The 20,327-nt window shown below is 41.2% G+C and overlaps 2 protein-coding genes across 17 annotated transcripts in view; one reads left to right on the top strand and one right to left on the bottom strand.

Annotated features, from left to right (window-relative positions):
• Positions 1–1,840, bottom strand: part of BBOF1 (basal body orientation factor 1) — a 54,484-nt gene extending 52,644 nt beyond the window's left edge. For 6 of the 7 annotated variants that reach the window (XR_008299512.1, XM_027066131.2, XM_053224694.1 and 3 more), the window contains exon 1: positions 1,710–1,840. Coding sequence is in view for 5 of the 7 variants with exons in the window: in XM_027066131.2 (XP_026921932.2) it covers positions 1,710–1,765 (56 nt within the window). In the remaining 2 variants the exon portion in view is untranslated. Of the gene's footprint in view, positions 1–1,393; positions 1,689–1,709 lie in introns of those variants that run through there. The other variant, XM_053224696.1, reaches the window with a different exon arrangement.
• A 123-nt stretch (positions 1,841–1,963) lies between these two features.
• ENTPD5 (ectonucleoside triphosphate diphosphohydrolase 5 (inactive)) overlaps positions 1,964–20,327 on the top strand; it is a 50,589-nt gene continuing 32,225 nt past the window's right edge. For 3 of the 10 annotated variants that reach the window (XM_027066137.2, XM_027066139.2, XM_027066136.2), the window contains exons 1-3: positions 1,968–2,031; positions 4,704–4,810; positions 10,747–10,813. The gene's annotated coding sequence lies outside the window, so the exon portion shown is untranslated. Of the gene's footprint in view, positions 2,032–2,065; positions 2,407–4,703; positions 4,811–7,226; positions 7,319–10,746; positions 10,814–20,327 lie in introns of those variants that run through there. The other 7 variants (XM_027066141.2, XM_027066140.2, XM_053224701.1 and 4 more) reach the window with 6 other exon arrangements.

Raw genomic sequence — 20,327 nt, 5'->3', positions numbered from 1 at the left:
AAGTGATTTTTGTTTTCTGCCTTGACTACCCACATTTCCTAAACTTTCTGTACTGAGTACACATAAACTTTACAAGTTTGGGGGATTCCCTTATGGTCCCATACATAGTGATGCTAGACACCACGTATGATTCCAATGAACCAGTAGAGTCACTCAACAGATCTAGTGGCAATCCAGCAGCAACTCCAAGCCTGCTAGAGCCATACCTACTTCAGGCATTCTGATCAGTTTGGGGAAATCTGAACAATTACCCAATTTGGTCAAATCTTTTAGGTTTTCCTTTGAACCAAAAGGAATCCTTCAAAAGCCCCAAGGAACTACTTCAATCACTCAGAGATTCTCTAGATGTTCAAGATATTCTCAACAACAAAGCAGAGATCTCTCAGGCTAGGGGCAAGACAAAACACAAAACACACACACACACACACACACACACACACACACACACACACAAAACAAACCGAGAGCATAGCTCCCATGGAAAAAAGGAAAGATTCAAGTTGCATTATACACAGGCAGACACCTTAAGTTTTTTGTTTAACAAATAATAAGCATCCACTATGTTTTAGACTTTTTGCTAGGAGCTGGAGATATGGGAATAATGCTAAGTGCCTATTCTAGAGAAGCTTATAGTCTTTCATTTTTCATTTCATTTATTTATTTATTGTGAGAGAGAGAGAAAGTGTGAGAAAGGCAGGGGCAGAGACAGAGGGAGAGAGAACCTCAAGCAGGCTCTGCACTGTCAGCACAGAGCCTGATGTGGGGCTTGAACTCACAAACCATGAGATCATGACCTGAGCCAAAGTCAGACGCTTAACTGACAGAGCCACCCAGGCGTCCCAAGAGAAGCTTATAGGCTTGAGCAGGGCTTCCTAGTCGCGGCACTACCGACATCCTAAGCCAAATGATTCTTTGGGGTGCAAGTGGGAGTTGGCCTGGGCACTGCAGGATGTTTAACTGTATCCTTGATCTCTACCCACTGGATGCCGGTAGCACACATCCCTAGATGTGACAACCAAAAATGTCTCTAGATAGTGCCAAATATCCCCTGGGAGCCAAAATCGCCCCCAGTTGAGAACCACTGTTCTAAAGCAATACAGTCTGATAGAAGTTTCTGTCGTGATGGAACTATGTACTATACCTAGGGGGTCCAAAACAGTCACCAGTAGCCTACTGAGCATATGAAATGTAGCCAATACAATTAAGGATCTGAAGTTTTAATTTTAATTAATTTTAGTTTAGTAGCCACAAATGGCTGATCACTACCCTATTGGACAGCACTGGTCTAGAGGACCTTCAAGAAATGTTATTCTGACGTTTGACCTTCACTTCTAGTGTCGGAACCAATCCTTCCTCCTCATTCCCAGATCTTTTTCTCTCCAGTAGCACCCACCTAGTTCATTTGGTCTTATACTGTATTCTTTGGGAATGTATCTGCTTCCACCGTTAACGTATTACTCATAGGCAGGGGCTGTGTCTAAATTATTCAGGGTCCCAAATCTCACATTCCATTGTCTAGGTTGGAGCAGTATGGTTTGGCATGCATTTGGGGAATTTCTGAACAATGCGGGCTGTCCTTTTCAGAAGCGGGGAGAGCAAGAGGACGGCAGTTAGCCAGCTGGCCAGCCCCAGCGTGCAGGCGGCTCCCAGCTCCGAATCATCGGAGGGTAGGCCCAGGGAGACAGGAACCCCGGGTGGCCTCTCCTTACTTCTTGTCTTTGCCTTTGTTCTTGCCTTTCTTTTTGTCCTTTCCCTTAGACGGCATCTTGGCTTCACCAGGGAGCCCACTGTAACCGACGTTTCTCTGCCGCCGCCCGGCCGGCTCCGTTTCTAAGGAAACCAGCACGGCAAGCGGGAACGTTCCGCCGCAGCCGTTGCCAGTGCGCGTGGAGAGCGCACGCGCCCGTGACGTAGCCCCGACGCCGCCGCCGCAAACGGGCCCCGTCTGCGGGCCGGGCGCGGGGGGCGGAGGGGCGGGGCGGAGGTCGTGTGGAGGGCGGGCGGCCGCGCCGAGCGGCGCGCGCGCGCGCGGTGAGTGTGCGGGCCGCAGAGGCGCTAGAGTCGGCCCCGGGAAGGGGCTGGGTGGCCTAGTGGGGGCTCGAAGCGGGCCCGTCCGGGGCAGCGGCGTGGCGTCCTGCAGGCCGGGCGTTTCCGGCGGCGCGACGGTCGTTGCGCCCTCACCTCAGGAGGCTTGCTTCCCTGCGGGCCTGGCTTCCCCGCCGCGGTGTTCCGAGCGCCACCCCGCGCCGGCTTTACAGCGTTTCGCGTCCTGCAGGCGCGTCCGTCCCTTGCCTCACACCACAGCCAGCGTGGCTGCAGCCGCCTGCGCCGCCTCAGCCTCTCCCGAAGCTGCCCTGACTCTTGGTTTCCTTATCCCACTCCCGGCTTCTAACCCTGGCTAATTATGTAAGGGACGGCGCATCCGGCGGACTCGAGGCCAAACACGTTTCGATGAGGCCGTTGAGGACTTTTCCCAGGGCGGTGGTGGGGAGTGAGGCTGGCATAGTGCTGTCACCTGGGGTGGGAGAGGCTACGGCGAGGAGAAAAGTGCTGTCAGCTGGGGTGGGAGAGGCGGCGGGGCCACGAGGAGAGCTCGGGGGGGGGGGGGGGGGCAGGCCCTCCGCCCCATTCCGTTCCATGTGCCCGAGGCTGCCCACCCAGAACAGCCCTTGATTCCCTTTTGCTGATGCTTGACTCGTCCGCAGCCCCCTTTTCTGCAGGTTGCCTAAAGTTGGAACCTCTTGCCTTTTGGTGTTTTTTTCCCTTGGGCACACGAATGAAAAGGAGTACTCAAAAGTATTGTTCTCCTTTTTCAGAGGACCTTTGTAATTATGCCTTCATTCAGTGAGAGTTAGTCTTTGAGGACGATCGGAACTCTGGGTGCCAAGACAACGGTTAGGAAATTTGCAGAAGCTCTGCTCTGCGTCATTCTTCATTTCAAATTGAATTTAAAGTTTCTTTTAAGACTTCTTTGTACATCTTCCCTCTCCATTTCTTTAGGGAGAACTTAATCCCTACACCTCTTCCAGGGGTCTTTGGCCTAATGTCCCCCTCCTTTTTTTTTTTTCTCTTTGATTATGTAATTTGTTTTTGAATTGTGTGGATAGAGGGAACATGCTGATTTGCAATAAGCGCTAAAAATCTTTTAAGAATTTTTTTTATTATTTTTTTTATGTTTATTTTTGAGACAGAGAGAGACAGAGCATGAATGGGGGAGGGGCAGAGAGAGAGGGAGACACAGAATCGGAAGCAGGCTCCAGGCTCTGAGCCATCAGCCCAGAGCCTGACGCGGGGCTCGAACTCACGAACCGTGAGATCGCGACCTGAGCTGAAGTCGGACGCTCAACTGACTGAGCCACCCAGGCGCCCCTTTTAAGAATTTTTTTGTAATGTTTTTATTTTTGAGAGAGACAAGAGTGTGAGCGGGGGAGGGGCAGAGAGAGAGGGAGACAATCCGAGGCAGGCTCGAGGCTCTGAGCTGTCAGCACAGAGCCCAATGGGCGGGCGGGCAGGCGGGGGGGGGGGGGGGGGGGGGGCGGGGAGGCGGGCTCAAACTCAGAAACTGTGAGATACGACCTGAGCTAAAGTCAGACGCTTAATCGGCTGAGACACCCAGGGGCCCTGAAAATTTTTTTAGACCTACTGTGTGTTAACATGATCTTAGCTTTCTCTCTCTCGTTTTTGTTTTTGTTTTTGTTTTTGAGTATAGTTGACTCGCAGTGCTACGTTAGTTTCAGGTGATTCATTTTCTCTAGGCGTTATGCTCACCACAAATGTAGCTACCATAAGTCACTATGGTGCTATTACGGTATCATTGACTATATTTCCTATGCCTTAACTTATTCCCTAAGTCCCTTTTATTCCCATGATTTATTCATTGCATAACTGGAAGCCTGCGTCTCCCACTCCCCTTCACTTGTTTTGCCCAACCCTCCACCCCCTGCCCTTTGGTAGCTTACTGTATTTCTGGTGCATTTTCTGTTTGTATGCCTCACTCTGATGGGTCCTTGGTGGAATCACCATGCATTGAAGGGGTTTCCTCTGATATGGAATTCATAAAGTTATGATGAGTTTTTGTCTAAGGTTCTGAAGATGTACCCTATTGATAACTGGCAGAAAACAGAGGTTAGGGCATCTTCTATCACGGGCTGTATATTTGGAATTCATTCTAAAAATTGGTTACTGTACAATACGCAAGTCAGTCCAAGACTTTCCTTGTTTGAACACAGGCCTATAGACTCATTTATAAAATGAAAATTTGATTGTAATGAGATTTCTTGATAGACACATACTTTAATTGCATGCACTTTGTAGTTATTTAATCATACATTTTTATTGACCATAAGTTTGATTTGTAGTTAAAACTTGTGATATGAATATGGCTAAGAGAAAGGCCTATATTTATACTACAGTAGAAGTGGGTCTAGAGTCTTCTGAACCTCCGCATTCTCTGCCAAAGAACTTGATGTTATTCAGTCATCTATTAGTAAGAAACCTCTGACGATACAGATAGTAGAGTAGGAAGTTGCTATTTAGCAATTAATCTGGTAGTATTCCATAATTTCTGGTAGGTTTACTGTGAAGTTTCAGGATTATCTTGCTGAATAAATTTTCTTTGTTTTTAGAATACTAATGCTTTTAAAACTTGGAATAGTCCACTTAATGTTTTGTTGATTTGGCTTTACAATTCTTTTTTCCCCCAGTTTGCGTAGTACCTACTCAACATAGAAGTGTGGAGTGTCTTGGCTGAATCCTCATGCAGACAAGATCATTATGGTCCTAGTAGGTAGGACAAGTATCCTGATAGAAGGTAACATTTCTGCTATCTTAAAGCTGTAAATGTACTTCATAGACTTCTGGGTGGTTTTTGTTGTTTTTCTTTCTGAATTGGACTCTCTGTCTTTACCAAATGATAACTTTTATCTTGTTGATGGTAATATCAAGTGTGGAGTTGTTAAAAAAAAAAAAAGCCAAATAACATAGGACTATGTATCAGAATATATGGTATTTCTGATTTTTTCTTCTAGTAGTTCCCAAATAGGATTTACTCTGTAAAGTCATCTGTGGCTTTTTTCTGGCTTAACCTGAAGACCCTAGTTTATACGCCTAATTCATCCTTGAAATCACATGATAGCAGATGTGACTCTAGGTGGAAGTGAGTAGGTGAACAAACAGCTTTTGATTTTGTTTTCACTTAGCATTTAGAATCATGCGTAAATATATTATCCAAACTATGTCTGAAGTGACTGACAAGTATTTCTGAATATCATGGGGAGTGACTTACTTTCATCTTTTTTATTGCACGTTGTACAAATACAGAATTCTATTAAATTCTATTATATTGTGATGTGGACTAGTTCGCATCCTTGCAGGGGATAAGGAATCCTTGAGATCAAATATTTACTGTTACCAATTTTGAAATCTGTGTGTTTTTGTTGTTTTTTTTTTTACCATTGACTTCTATTTTTATACAAAATGTGTTGCTACAGAATTATTACCACTGGCAATTTATTTGCAAAATATCCAATTTTTATTAGTTGTCCATTCTGACAAAGCCATTACACAGGACTAAAAGTTCTCTAAGAAAAATAATACACCAAAATTTCAGGCTCACTTATCTGTACTTTGATTTCATGGATCTGTTAGATGTTCATTTAAGAAACGTTTAGTGATGGGACACCTGGGTGGCTAAGTCCATTAAGCATCTGACTTCAGCTCAGGTCATGATCTCACAGTTTGTGGGTTTGAGTCCTGCATTGGGCTCTGTGCTAACAGCTCACAGCCTGGAGCCTGCTTTGGATTCTTTGTCGTCCTCTCCCTCCTGCTTGTGTGCGCTCGCTCTCTCTCTCTCTCTCTCTCTCTCAAAAATAAACAAACATTAAAAAAAAAGAGGGGCACCTGACTGGCTCAATCGGTTAAGTGTCTGACTTTGGCTCAGGTCATGGTGTCACAGTTTGTGAATTCGAGGCCCACGTCGGGCTCTGTGCTGACAGCTCAGGGCCTGGAGCCTGCTTTGGATTCTGTGTCTCCCTCTCTCTCTGCTCTTCCCCTGCTCACATGGTGTCTCTCTCTCAAAAATAAATAAAGAGGGTGATGGGCATTGAGGAGGGCACCTGTTGCGATGAGCACTGGCTGTTGTATGGAAACCAATTTGACCATAAATTTCATATTAAAAAAAAATAAAGATTAAAAAAATTTTTTTTAAAAAGAAAGAAACATTTAGGGAGGAGGTGCCTCACTGGCTCAGTCAATAGAGCATGTAACTCTTGGTCTCAATGTTGTAAGTTTGAGCCCCACATTGGATGTAGAGCTAACTTAAAAATAAAATCCTAAAGAGAAATGTTTAATGAGTACCAACTTGTATACCATGCTACCTGATAGCTTGAGGGCTACAAGCCTCAAGCTTACTGTGGCTTACAGTCAGGTGTATAAAGTAGTGACCTGAACAGTGATCTCCGAGAGTGTATAAAGTAGTGACCCAAACAGTGATCTCCGAGAGTACAAAACTTCACTGGCACCTATATACAAACAGTTAACAATAAAACAAAAAACAAAAAACAAAAAACCACCAAGCAGTGATGGATAAGGGGAACGTGGCATGGACAATAAGTGCTGTAGGAATTTGGTGGTATGGAAGATTGTCATATTCAGAGAAAGTTTGCAGAAGGAGGTGGGCTGAAAAGAAGAGGGAAGGCTTTCTGGAAAGGTAGAATCATGTGAGCAAAATTCAGTGTGTATTAGAGACAATGAAGTGTTTAACTAGAGCAGTGGTTCCCAAAGTGTGGTCCGTGGACAAGTAGCATCAGCATCACCTGGGAACTTGTTACAGATTAGAAATGGAAGTTCTCAGGCCATACTTGAGACATGCTGAATCAGAATGGGCAGTGAGGCCCACCAGTCTGTGTTTTAACAAACCCTCCAGGTGATTCTGATACAGCCTAAAGTTTGAAAACTGCTAGACTAGAGCAGAGGGTTCTTATATGAAAATAGGGGCAAAAGACTTTGGTAAGTTAGCCTGGGGTTCACAGTGATGGACTTCAAATGTTAGGGAGTTTGTCCTTTATCCTACAGAGCAGAGTCACCAACTTGTAACTTGATGGCTGGATTTGGCTCATAGATGTGCTTTGCCTGGCCTGCACAGTGGCTTCTGGGTTTTTTAAATTTTTAAATGGAATTAGTTGTCACTATTTAAAAACCAAATTCTACAAAGAAATCTGTACTTTCAGCTTATCTTGAAAAATCAGAAGACCTGGAAGTACTGGACCTATCTTTCATTGTGGCAGCAATTTGTGGCAGCAGCAAGCAGCTGCCAGCGTAGGTAGGATATGTACTCTCTAGTTTGTCATTGTCCCCACCACTTCCTGTTGGTTTGCAACTTTACTCACATTTCCTGCTTGGCCCCAGTAAGTATTTAGGTATTTGAGTTTGTGCCTTCTGTAATACATAGTGGGAAATTAATGAAAGTTTTAAAGAGAGTGAGGAGGGGAGCCTGGGTGGCTCAGTCAGTTGAGCATCTGACTCTTGATTTCAGCTCAGGTCATGATCACAGGGTTGTGGGATTGAGTCCCAAGTTGGGCTTCACACTGAACATGGAACCTGCTTAAGTTTCTCTCTCTCTCTCTCTCTCTCTCTCTCTCTCTCTCTCTCTCTCTCCCTCTCCCCTCCTCCTCCTCTTCCCTGCTCATGTGCTCTTTCTCTAAAAATCAAAAAGAAAAGAAAAAAGAAAATGAGGTGATTTATGTATTGTGATACTATGTATTTATTCAACAAACATTGGTTAGTTAAACATATATGCCAGGTTGGATAGTGTTCAAAGGTCAATGAATTCCTGACATGCTGTGGGTTAAAATCTAGTGGGAAGATGATGAAAACATTTTAGGAAAACATTGGCATATATTTGAGAACAGAGACATCGGTGATTGGAAGACGATTTAAGAAGCTGTAATAGTCCAAGTCTGAAGTAATAAAGGCCAGAATTTAGATATTAACAGGAGGACTAGGAGGTAAACAAGAGAAAAAGATGAGAAAGATACTGCAAAGGAAAAATCACCAGTTCTTGATGATAGTTGGAATATAGAAGGTATAAGAGAGAAGAATTCAAAGATGATGAGGATTTTGAGTTGTGAATTAGGAAATCTGTGATGCCACTAACAGAAAAGGAAATAAGAGTGTCTATTTAACCCTCTCTATGTATATGGTACAGGGGTGCCAAGGAATGGGGGCATTTGGAGATGCCAGTTTGAAGTGTCTCTTGTTTTGAGTTTATTGACATACACACAATATTAAGTGTTTTTAAAAGGAGAACTTAATTGAAATGTCAAGATTGCATGTTTAAATTTTTGTGTGTGTGTGTTTATTTTTGGGAGAGCGCAAGTGGGGAAGGGACAGAGAGGGGGGACAGAGAATCTGAAGTGGGCTCTACACTGACAGGCTGACAGCAGTAAGCCCAACGGGGGGCTTGAACCCACGAACCACAAGATCATGTCCTGAGCCAAAGTCAGATGCTCAACCAACTGAGCCACCCAGGAGCCCCGAGATTGCTTATAAGTAGATACCACTCATTCCATCCTTGGATTCCAAGAGCATACTGGGGGAAGTTTTTAAGTTATAGTCAACAAAATGTATGAAGACCTTTCTTAAAAATGTTTTGTTTTGGGGGCCCTATATTTTCAACCTTGTTTGAATCCTCTCTTGAATGTATAATTTTCAGATTTATGTTGCATAGGTAAGTTTCTCTTTCTGGAAGAATGGAAGATACTTTATAAATTCAAAGCTTAAATATGTATTCTGAGTATCAGTACTACCCTTAGAGTTTAAATCGTAATTGGCTGCGTACCCATGAGATATACCAAGAATGAAGTGTAATAACTGTTGCTCCACTAAAATAGTAACTAGTAGCCAGTGTTTTTCCTCTTATGATCCTATATTTGGTTCTATCTGCCTTTTTTTTTAAAGTAATCTATGCCCAATGTGGGGCTTGAGCTCATGACTCTGAGATCAAGACTTGCATGCTTTACTGCCTGAGCAAGCCAGGCACCTCCCATATGCTTTTTTAAAAAAAGTTTTTACTGGGGCAGCTGGGTGGTTTGTAAGTTAAGCACCTGACTCTTGATATTGGCTTAGGTCATGATCTTGCTGTCCTGGGATGGAGCCACATCTCAGGCTCCAAGAATTGAGTGTTAGAACCTGCTTGGGATTCTTTCTCTCCCTCTCTCTCTCTCTCTGCTTGTCCCCTGCTCACATGTGCTTGTGAGCTCTCTCTCTCAAAATAAATAAACACTAAAAATTTTTTAAAAATAAAAAGTTTTTATTGTGGTAAAATATATTACATAAAAATTGCCATTTTAACCATTCTAAGTGTTCAATTCAGTGATATTATCTTCACAGTGTTTTATAATCGTCACTGCTGTTTTATTTCCAAAACTCTGTCATCACCCTAAACAGAAACTCTGGACTTGTTAAGCAGTAACTTCATTCTCCCCTCCCCTCAATCCCTGATAACCTCTAATCTAATTTCTGTCTGTCTGAATTTACCTTGTCTAGATATTTTGTATAATTGGAATCATATATGTCTTTTTGTATCTGGCTTCTTTCACTTAGCATAATGTTTTTAAGATTCATTCATATTTGTAGCATGAATCAGAATTTCATTCTTGGCTTTTTTTTTTAAGTTTATTTAACTAATCTCTACACCCAGTGTGGGGCTCGAACTCATGACCCCGAGATCAAGAGTTGCATGCTTTTCTGACTGAGCCAGCCAGGTGCCCCATTCCTTCCCATTCCTTCTTACAGATAAATAAAATTTTATTGGATATATGGTCATGTTTTATTTACATATCTATTGATGGACATGTGGATTGTTTCCACCTCTGGTGGTTGTGAATAATGCTCTAGAAACATTGGTGTAGAAATATTTGAGTCCCTATCTTCAATTCTTGTGGATATGTACCTCGGACCAGGATTGGCTTGGTCCCTTGTAATCATGTACTCATACATGTATAGTAAGTGGCTGCTCTTGATCACACTGTGGAACGCACAACTTGTTTTGTTTTTTAAACCTTTATTTTTTTTGTTTATAATTTATTTATAATAAATATAAATATTTATTTATTTATTTATTTATTTAGAGACAGGACAACGCAAGTGTGGGAAGGGCAGGGAGAGAGAGGGAGAGAGAGAGTCCCAAGCAGGCTCTGCACACTGCCAGCACAGAGCCTGATGCAGAGCTTGAACCCATGAAACTGAGATCATGACCTGTGCCAAAACCAAGAGTTGACACTTAACTGACAGAGCCACCCAGGCACTCCATACAACTTCTTACTTGAATTCTTTACAGCCAAAAAAAAGACTCGACAAAGTGCAAAGCTAGATTTTATCCACTTTTTTTATGGATTAGCTCCTTAGTCACTGCCTCCCATACATTTACACATATACATTTATACAAAAATATACACTACCTTTTAGAGGGAGTGTGACTTGCCTCCCTTGGCTTTTGCTGATTTTATAAACAAGTGACTTTATAAGAGTGGCTGTGGTTGTAGTTTGAATAAGAAGAAAGTATGGAAGAGGAGAAAGAGCCCAAGAGTACTAAACTGCAAGTCAGGTGATGAGTGTGGTGATCTGGTTTCCAAAGACTGAATAGTTGGAAACAAGTGTGGAAAGAGATAATTGCATCAAAAATAAGCATGCTGATGAGAGAAAAGAGAGAACTTTGCTCTTATGATTATCCACGTCCATCTTCTACAGGTTGAAAAAATGGCACATTAGTTGAAGGAAACAAGGGAATGTCCAGAAGAAGAAGAAGAAAATATTGGTAAGTAGCCAATATAAAGTAATACCCCACTTTTTCATAGGTCAGATTTCTGTACATTCTGCTTTCTGTTCCTAGCTGAGAGCTTACAGTAAATGGAAAGGGATCTATGAGCCACTAAAGCGCTGTCACAAAGTCTATTCTTTTGTCACAAACCCTTTTTCTTTTAGGCCCTCATTTGCATAAGTTGACATAAAAGTTTAATAATTATGGCTTTCTGATTTACATCCCCATGATTTTAAAGATTTTAAAATATTACATGATGACAGTTTATTGAAGGAATCAGGCTCATGGCAACACTAATCAGTGATAACATAGCATCATGTCCAGGGAAACTAGCTCAAAAAGCATAGCATTCTGGGACTGTTTGGTGGCAGAAAGGCAAACAATCCTATAGAACTCTAGCACCTAGAGGCAAAAATATAACTGCTGATGATAATCATGACCCTAAATCATAAGTCACTTGAGAAATATTTGTAGCAGAGGCACCTGCATGACTCAGTCGATTAAGTGGTGGACTCTTGATTTCAGCTCAGGTCATGATCTCATGGTTCATGAGATCGAGCCCCACATGGGGATGGGGCTTCATGCTGACAGTGCTCAGAGACTGCTTCTGATTCTCTGTCTCTCTTGCCCCTCCCCCACTCACACTTGCTCTCTCTCAAAACATAAAAAAATTTTAGAAAAATATTGGTAGCAAACATTTTTAAAATAAAAATGTTACTTAAAGGGGAAGCATCTCAGACACATTTGGAAGAAATGTATTTATGTGGAAGTCCTATTCCTTGCTTTATATATAAGGTATCCTTTAATATTTCAGTCTTTCTCATTTTTTCATTTTGATTTAATGTTTTTAAAGCAGTAGCTATTTTTCATTTGATAGTAAGAAAGGGAAAATAGGTTTTCACTTCCCTTCCCACAAATTCCAGTGTAAACAGTGACAAAGGGCACTGATCCTTGCAGATACTCTTCTGCACATAAGTGCCTCCCACAATGGATAGGAGTTCAAAGGCAGAGACAGTTACTTCCTTAGGTTTTCAATATATTTGCTCATTGGGACAATATTAACCCTCTCCTGACTGGTAGTATCTTCCTATCTAAAGGTTTTTCACTTTAATGAATGGGTAAGAAAAGGCCTTGTGACTTGTGAAGAAAGAGGCAGCAAGAGCGACAGCTTTCCCCATGCAGTGATTATCGTAGCTAAGTCAAGCCTGAAACAATGAAGAATGAAGTCAGGCACTGCCTGATCTCATTTTGGTATAACACCCAGATGGTTTCATTGTATAGAATGGGCCTGTTTGACACTTGTCTAATAATGTTTTGAATAAAATGGAATAAAATACAGAAAGAAGTGATCTGTTTATAGGAAAGAATTTTATATTTGTTTTGGTAACTACCAATGTATCAATCTTAATTTATTCATTGGGAGTGTTTGATCTTAGGGTTGGAGAGACCTTAAAAGATCTCATTCAACGCCCCCTTCTGATCTGTAAATCTACTTGGGACAGTGTGGTCAGATTTGAGCTGAGCCCTTGGGGCAAGACTCTTCTCCTCTGTCAGCACAACTCCTATGTTGGAAAATTCCTCCTGTCCAATCTCTCCTCTTGTAGTTTCCATGCTCTTATTATGGTTTATTATTATGTTATACAGGTCTTACTTTTTGGAGGGATCTAATATAATTTGATTATTTAATAACTTTTTTATTTTGTTGATACTTGAAAAATGCTTGTTACAGAATTTTTCAGTGGATTTTGTATCTGTGCCAGTTGTTAGTCTTATCCCTTTCTACCAAATATCTCCTCAGTACCTAAGTATTAATGCTACTATTGTCTGATTAGAAATTTTCTTTCTGTATATAGCATGAAGAAATTTGTTATAAATATTTTTAAATATTTACATTTAAACAATATAAGTTAATATAAATATTTTCACTTTATACCTTCCTTGATTTAGTATTTCATTTCACTGTTAGGTTTAGTATTCAGTTATTAATGGATACCTATAATTTTAACAAATATAGTGACTTGTTTGCTTTTTTCCTACTCTTTCCTAAATATATTTGACTTTTTTGAAGTATTTAAATTCCTTTCACCCTTAGGAACAAGCAGGATGTTTGTATGAGTTGTAGTTTTTCTGACTTTAATGATGTTAAGTAAAATATTGGGACTATAACAGAAACAATGGAAAGCATCAAGTGGTGGGATGTGATATTTTCAGAGAAACTAAAAGTCCATTATTGTTTTTAGTTTTTAAGAGTTCATATCATTGAGGGACGCCTGGGTGACTCAGTTAAGTGTCTGACTCTTGATTTTGGCTCAGGATGTGATTTCATGGTTTGTGAGATCGAGCCCCATGTTGGGCTCTGTGCTTACAGCATGGAGCCTGCTTGGGATTCTCTCTCTCCCTCTCTCTGTCTGTGCCCCTCCCCCACTTGTACGCCCTCTATCAGAAATAAATAAACGTTTAAAAAAGAAATGGAGGGCCTGGGTGGCTCAGTCAGTCTTATAAGTATCAACTTTGGCTCAGGTCATGATCTCATGGTTTGGGAGTTCGAGCCCCACACCAGGCTCACTGCTGTCAGGGCAGAGCCCACTTTGCACCCTCTGTCCCCTTCTCTTTCTCCGCCTCCTCCTACTCTGCTCATGCTCTGTCTCTCTCAAAAATAAACATAAAAAAAAAAAAATGAGGCAAAGCACCTGGGTGGCTATCAGTTAAGCATTATACTCTTGATTTTGGCTCAGGTCATGATCTCCTGGTTCGTGAAATTGAGCTCCGCATTGGACTCTGTACTGTCAGTGTGGAACCTGCTTGGGATTCTCTCTCTCCTTCTCTCTTTGCCCTTCCAGCATGTGCTCTCTCCTTCTCTCTCAAAATAAGTAAACATTTTTACAAATTTTAAAAAAGAAGAGTTAATATTATTGGAATAACATGTAGTTTTCCAAACAAGAAGTTATAAGGTCAGGGGGCCTGGGTGGCTCAGTCAATTAAGCATCCAGCTTCGGCTCAGGTCATGATCCTGTGGTTTGTGGATTGGAGCCCTGCGTTGGGCCCTGTGCTGACAGCTCAGAGCCTGGAGCCTGCTTCAGAGTCTGTGTCTCCCTCTCTCTGCCCCTCCCCCGCTCAAACTCTGTCTCTCTCACTCTCAAAAATAAATAAACATTAAAAAAATGTTTTTAAAGTGTGTAAGCTCTGTTGATAGAAATATGTATAAGTGAGGAAAAAAAGCTGAACACAAAATATTACGCAAATACTGGTTATAACTTGCAGTAGCCTCCAAGATGGCCCCCAATGATTCTCACCTTCTAGTATTCATGCCCATCCTCTCATACATTTCTTTTTTATTTTAATTTTTTATTTTTTAAAATTTACATCCAAATTAGCATATAGTGAAACAATGATTTCAGGAGTAGATTCCTTAATGCCCCTTACCCATTGAGCCCGTCCCCGCTTCCACAACCGCTCCAGTAACCCTCAGTTTGTTCTCCATATTTATGAGTCTCTTCTGTTTTGTCCCCCTCCCTGTTTTTATATTATTTTGTTTCCCTTCCCTTAAGTTCATCTGTTTTGTCTCTTAAAGTCCTCATGTGAGTGAAGTCATATGATTTTTGTCTTTCTCTGACTAATTTCACTTAGCATAATACCCTCCAGTTCCATTCACGTAGTTGCAAATGGCAAGATTTCATTCTTTTTGATTGCCGAGCAATACTCCGTTGTATATTTATATACCACATCTTCTTTATCCATTCATCCAACAGTGGACATTTGGGCTCTTTCATACTTTGGCTATTGTTGATAGTGCTGCTATAAACATGGGGGTGCGTGTGTCCCTTTGAAACAGTGTAACTGTATCCCATGGATAAATGCCTAGTAGTGCAATTGCTGGGTCATAGGGTAGTTCCATTTTTCGTTTTTTGAGGAACCTCCATTCTCTTTTCAGAGTGGCTGTACCAACTTGCATTCCTACTCTCATACGTTTTATTAGGTTGGTCTGCATGACCAGTGGAATATGGGGGAAGTGATAGTATATGACTTGCAGGGCTAAGTCATTAAAAAACATCACTGCTTCTGCCTTGTTCTCTCTTGGATTGCCCACCCTGGAGGAAGCCACCCACCATGTTGTAAAGATATTCAAGGCTCTTTGGAGAGTCCACTTGGAAGCAACTGAGGCTTCCTTCTAACAACCAGCATCAACTTGACAGCCATCGAGTGAGCCGTTTTGGAGGTGGGGTTTTCAGCTTCATTCAAGCCTTCAGTTAACTGCAGGCTGGGGAGCCTGCATCTTGACTCCAGTATCATGAGAGACCCTGAGCCAGAACTATCCAATTCTCAAATTCCTGGACTACAGAAACTGTGAGATAATAAATGTTTATTATTGTTTTAAGCAACTAAGTTTTGAGATTATCTGTTATGCATCAGTAGGTAACTAATGTATACCATCTTAAATATTTGTTGGTTTGATAAAACTTGGACAATATAAATGTTTAGTAGTTTAGTATCCTTTAGATTCTTTTTTTTTTTTTTTTGGAAAATTACTTCAGTTTATCAAAATTTTAACAGTGGTTAAAGACTGACATTCAATGTAGCAGTATAGCTATAGAATTAATAGATTCAGAAAAATAAAATTATAGTTTCTCCTAAAAACAAATCATTATTACTAGATCAGGTATTCATCTTATTCTCTTAAAATCTCATTTTATTCTCTTACAAATCTATGAAAGTATTATTTTTCCCTTCTTATGTCACTTTGTAGTTTCCTATTATCAGTTTCTTTTGAGAACCTTGGACACTCCACTAGGTGCTTGGGCTACATCAGTAAACAAATATTCCTTCTCTCTAGGAGCATATATTCCATTAGAGGAACACACATAATAAGCATAAGCATAATATATAAGCTGTCTAATACGTTACAATGTGATAAGTGCTATGGAAAAAAAAGATCAGAGTAAAGGGGATTGAGAAAGCAGGCAGAGGTAAGGCCACATGAGGGAGAGAAGTTAATATTAAAGATAGGTGTCAATAAGAAAGTAGCATTTGAACAATGATTTGAAGGAGTTGTAGGAATTTATCAAGTGGATGTATATTTCAGACAGTGGGGACAGCTATAGCAAAGGCCCTAAGGCCAGAGCATGTTTGACATGTAAGCATGCAGAGGTCTGTGATGCGGGGGAGTAAGATTAAAACTTAGATAAGGTGAGAGAGGTAATAGGGAGGGAGGCAGAACAGGTGGATCCATGAAAACTTGTTGGAATCTTGCTACTCTGGGGGAAATGGGAAGCCTCTGCTAGATTTTGCAGAGGGGAGACATGTAACATTTTAAAAGGATGACTTTATTTGCTTGTTAAAAACAGACTGTAGGTGGGGCACCTGGGTGGCCCAGTTGGTTAAGTGTCCAACTTTGGCTCAGGTCATGATCTCATGGTTCATGAGTTTGAGTCCCATGTCAGGCTCTGTGCTGACAGCTCAGAGCCTGGATCCTGCTTCAGATTCTGTGTCTCCCTCTTTCTCTGCCCCTCTCCCTGCTCACATTCTGCCTCTCTCTTTAAAAAATAAATCAACATTAAAAAAATTTTTTTTAAATAAAAAAAGGCTCTCGGGAGTGAAAGTAAAAGCAGAGATATGTTGGGGCACCTGGGTGGCTTAGTCGGTTAGGCACCCAACACTTGATTGTGGCTCAGGTCCTGATCTCCCGGTTTCTGGGATAGAGCCCTGAGTCGAGCCCTGCGCTGACAGCACAGAGCCTGCTTTGGGATCTGTGTCTCCCTCTCTCTCTGCCCCTCCCCCCACTCACTATTGCATTCACATGTGCTCACTCTCACACTCTCTCAAAATACATAAACAATTTTTTGTTTTAAACAGAGCTCTGGGGTGCCTGGGTGGCTCAGTCAGTTAAGTATCTGACTTTGGCTCATGAGATCATGACTATCTCATGGTTTGTGAGTTTGAGCCCCACGTCAGGTTCTGTGCTGACAGCTCAGAGCCTGGAGCCTGCTTTGGATTCTGTGTCTCCCTCTCTCTCTGCCCCTCCCCCACTCATGCTCGCTCTCTCTCTCTCTCTCTCTCTGTCTCTCAAAAATGAATAAACATTAAAAAATAAATAAATTTTTTTTAAAAAAGCAGAGCTCTGTTAAGACAGAGTAAATCACATGAGAGATGATGGTGACTTGGGCCAAGGTGGTAGCAATGAGTGATCAGAAGTGGTCAGATCGTGGAAATATAATGAAGTTCTGGTTCTAACCGGCAGGAAACAGATCAAAAGTTCTTGGTCGTATATAGGAAGGAGATCAAACTACTGTAAGACTTTTGCATGTTGATGCTTCATCTCTGATGAAGCATCTCTGATGATCTCTGATCATTCTTCTCTGCTCTACCTTCTCTTCCCACCCTCAAATCCATTTTTCCCTGGAGTCATTCTAGGTGACCCTTCCTGGGTGACCTAGTAGTTAAAACTGTGGGCTCTGGTATTAGACCATCTGGGTTTGGTTTCTGGCTCTCTTCACTTACTATATGGTCTTACATTACCTAGCTTCCTATGACTCAGTTTTCTCATTTCTAGAAAGGGGGTGTTATAAATAAACCTACCTCACAGAGTGGTACTGTGAGATTAAATGAGATGATGCATGTAAAATACTTAACATAGTGCTTAGCTAGTATTAAGGTTTCAATAAATACTAGCCACTATTATTATTATTACTTCAGATTGTGCTCCTTTGGCCACAGTCCCCTGCATTAAGTGCTAACCCTCTCTTCTATACCCTCCTCTGCTAATAGTGTACTTTCTTGTTTCTGAAATCCATATTACACATTTTTGGGGAAATAAAAAATGAAATCAAGCCATTCATAATTTACCTATTTCATATTTACCTGTTTCATCTTTTTATAGTCCCTCTGGTTTTTATCCACATGTCTATATTATTTTTGTAGTTCTATTCATTTTTCACAATCAGTTCACATGCCATCTCATGATGCCTTTCCTAATCCTATCAATAGAGTTAGTCCTTAAGGCCCTGGGCTCTTTTAGTGTTTTTATGATTAACTTGAAAGTGTGGTTATTTGTGTCTATGTCTGTCACCTCTGCCAGACTCTGAGAATCTTGAATAAAAAAGTCTGTTTATTCATGTTTAATTCTCAAGCAACTACCACTTGATGGGCATCAGTGAACATTTGTAGAATTAGACACCAGAATGGAGCCTACTAAGGCTTCCCACTTCAGTCTTTCTTATATGTAATGGCCAGATTCATATTTGTGACACTTCCTTGCTCAAAATCTTCAATGGCTTCCCGTTGCCTACAGAGTTTAGTCTAAATTCAGCTGAGTGTTTGGTGTGCTCTCCTATCTGAATTGAATTTGCCCTTCCAAGTTTATTTCCTATGACAGTTAGTCAAACTGATGTGTTCACTATTCCCCAGGGGCTTCCATCCCTTTTCTATATCCATGTCTTGAATCATTGTTTCCTGAAAAGTACTCCTCTCCTATCTTAATGCCCCTTCTCAGGACCTTCCTCAAATGCCACTTCTTTTATAAAGCCTTCTCAATTATTCCAGCTGTAAATAATATCTCCCTGTTTTAAAGTCTCAGAGCATGGCAACTGTGCAACTTGTCACCTTTTAACTCTACAGACACAGTTCATGGACATGTATTTATTTCCTGTTTACTGTAGTCTGTTAAAGGCCAGGTCTAAGATGATTCATCTTTGCATGACATACTTGTAAGTAGCATTGGCAGCTGATAATTTCTGGAATGCCTAAATGAATGAATGAATTTGTGAATAAATAGAATTCCTGGAATAGCATTACTATCCATGAGCTGGTTTTGAGGGGCATGGGGAGTTGGGTATGTGATAGCCATAGTAAGACACTGGGAAAGGTGGTACCCTCTTCCCCAATGCTTTTGTCTGCAGATATTATCAGTTCACTTGTACCAAGTCAGTTAGAAATGTACTGATGTTGGGGCGCCTGAGTGGCTCAGTTGGTTGAGCGTCCAACTTCGGCTCAGGTCATGATCTCACGGCCAGTGAGTTCGAGCCCCGCATCAGGCTCTGTGCTGACCGCTCAGAGCCTGGAGCTTGTTTTGGATTCTGTGTCTCCCTCTCTCTCTGACCCTCCCCCGTTCATACTTTGTCTCTCTCTCTGTCTCAAAAATAAATAAACGTTAAAAAAAAAAAAAAGGAAATTTACTGATGTTAACATGTTCCAGGCTCAGTACTTGGGTTTGGAAATACAAAAGATACCATGTTCCCTCACCTTAGACACTCTTCAAATAGCAAAGTGTTCCAGAGTTCTGGCCCTTGGTGTTGGGTATGTAGGTCCCAACTTATATTCCCAAATGAGGCATTGCTCACCGTACTGAATCTATTTCATACTTAAATTAGACCAGTTTTTGTTTTGATTTACTTGACTAACTTTTGCTCTGAGTAGTTTGGCTAATCCATTTCCATAGTTCAGCTTATTTAAATTTTTTACTCTGGTTACATTTTAAACTTGCTTTGTATTTAATTTTTAACTTTGTTAAAGCTAGCTTTTTTGTGGAGCTCAGATGAATTGGCAGTGGGAGCTTCACTAAGACTTTTTGGTGGACCTTTCCAGTTACCTACTTCATTCCATTATTTTAATTTTTTTTTCAACGTTTTTTATTTATTTTTGGGACAGAGAGACAGAGCATGAACGGGGGAGGGGCAGAGAGAGAGGGAGACACAGAATCGGAAACAGGCTCCAGGCTCCAAGCCATCAGCCCAGAGCCTGACGCGGGGCTCGAACTCACGGACCACGAGATCATGACCTGGCTGAAGTCAGACGCTTAACCGACTGTGCCACCCAGGCGCCCCCATTCCATTATTTTAAACTGTTGAGAAATCCTGTGTCATTTTATTCAGGTCAGTCAATACTTATATTTGTTTAGGGAAGGAATAGAAGGACTTAAATTAACAATCAGGTGTTCTCATGGAACTGTATAAGGAAAACCAGTCCATTCTTTGAAATATGATTCACTGCCTACAGAACCATTGTTTCTCACACCTGTTCTCTATTTTGGCTCTCTATACTTCATCTGTTTAATACTTAAAGTTCTCAGGATTCTCCTTGTGTCACTTCACCAGGCTAATTCCTACCTCTGATTCAGGACCCAGCTTAGGCCTCTTATCCCTTAAGGAGCCACCCTCTTCCTTCCCAACTCCATCCTTCCTCTGAGATGTAACTCGGTAACTCTGAGATGAGTTATTTGCCTCGTAGGTCCATTCCTATAACATTCTATGCATATTCCCATAAAAGAACTTACCACAGTATGTGCATTGTAGCTGTTGGTTTACTTGTCTGTTTCTTCTAGTAAGTTGAAGTCTCCCCAAGAGCTGAGCCTATATCTAATCCTTCTTTTGTATCTAGGAGATAGCACAGTGTCTGGCATATATCAGACATTCAGTAAATACTTATTTTTTTTTAAATATATGACCTTTTAATTTATTTACTTTTAATTTTTAAAAAATATTTATTTATTTAAAAGTTTATTTGAGAGAGTGTGCACATA

This window comes from Acinonyx jubatus, chromosome B3 (genome assembly GCF_027475565.1).
Source record: "Acinonyx jubatus isolate Ajub_Pintada_27869175 chromosome B3, VMU_Ajub_asm_v1.0, whole genome shotgun sequence".
Classification (NCBI taxonomy): domain Eukaryota; kingdom Metazoa; phylum Chordata; class Mammalia; order Carnivora; family Felidae; genus Acinonyx; species Acinonyx jubatus.
This window is presented reverse-complemented; position numbering and strand designations above follow the sequence as displayed.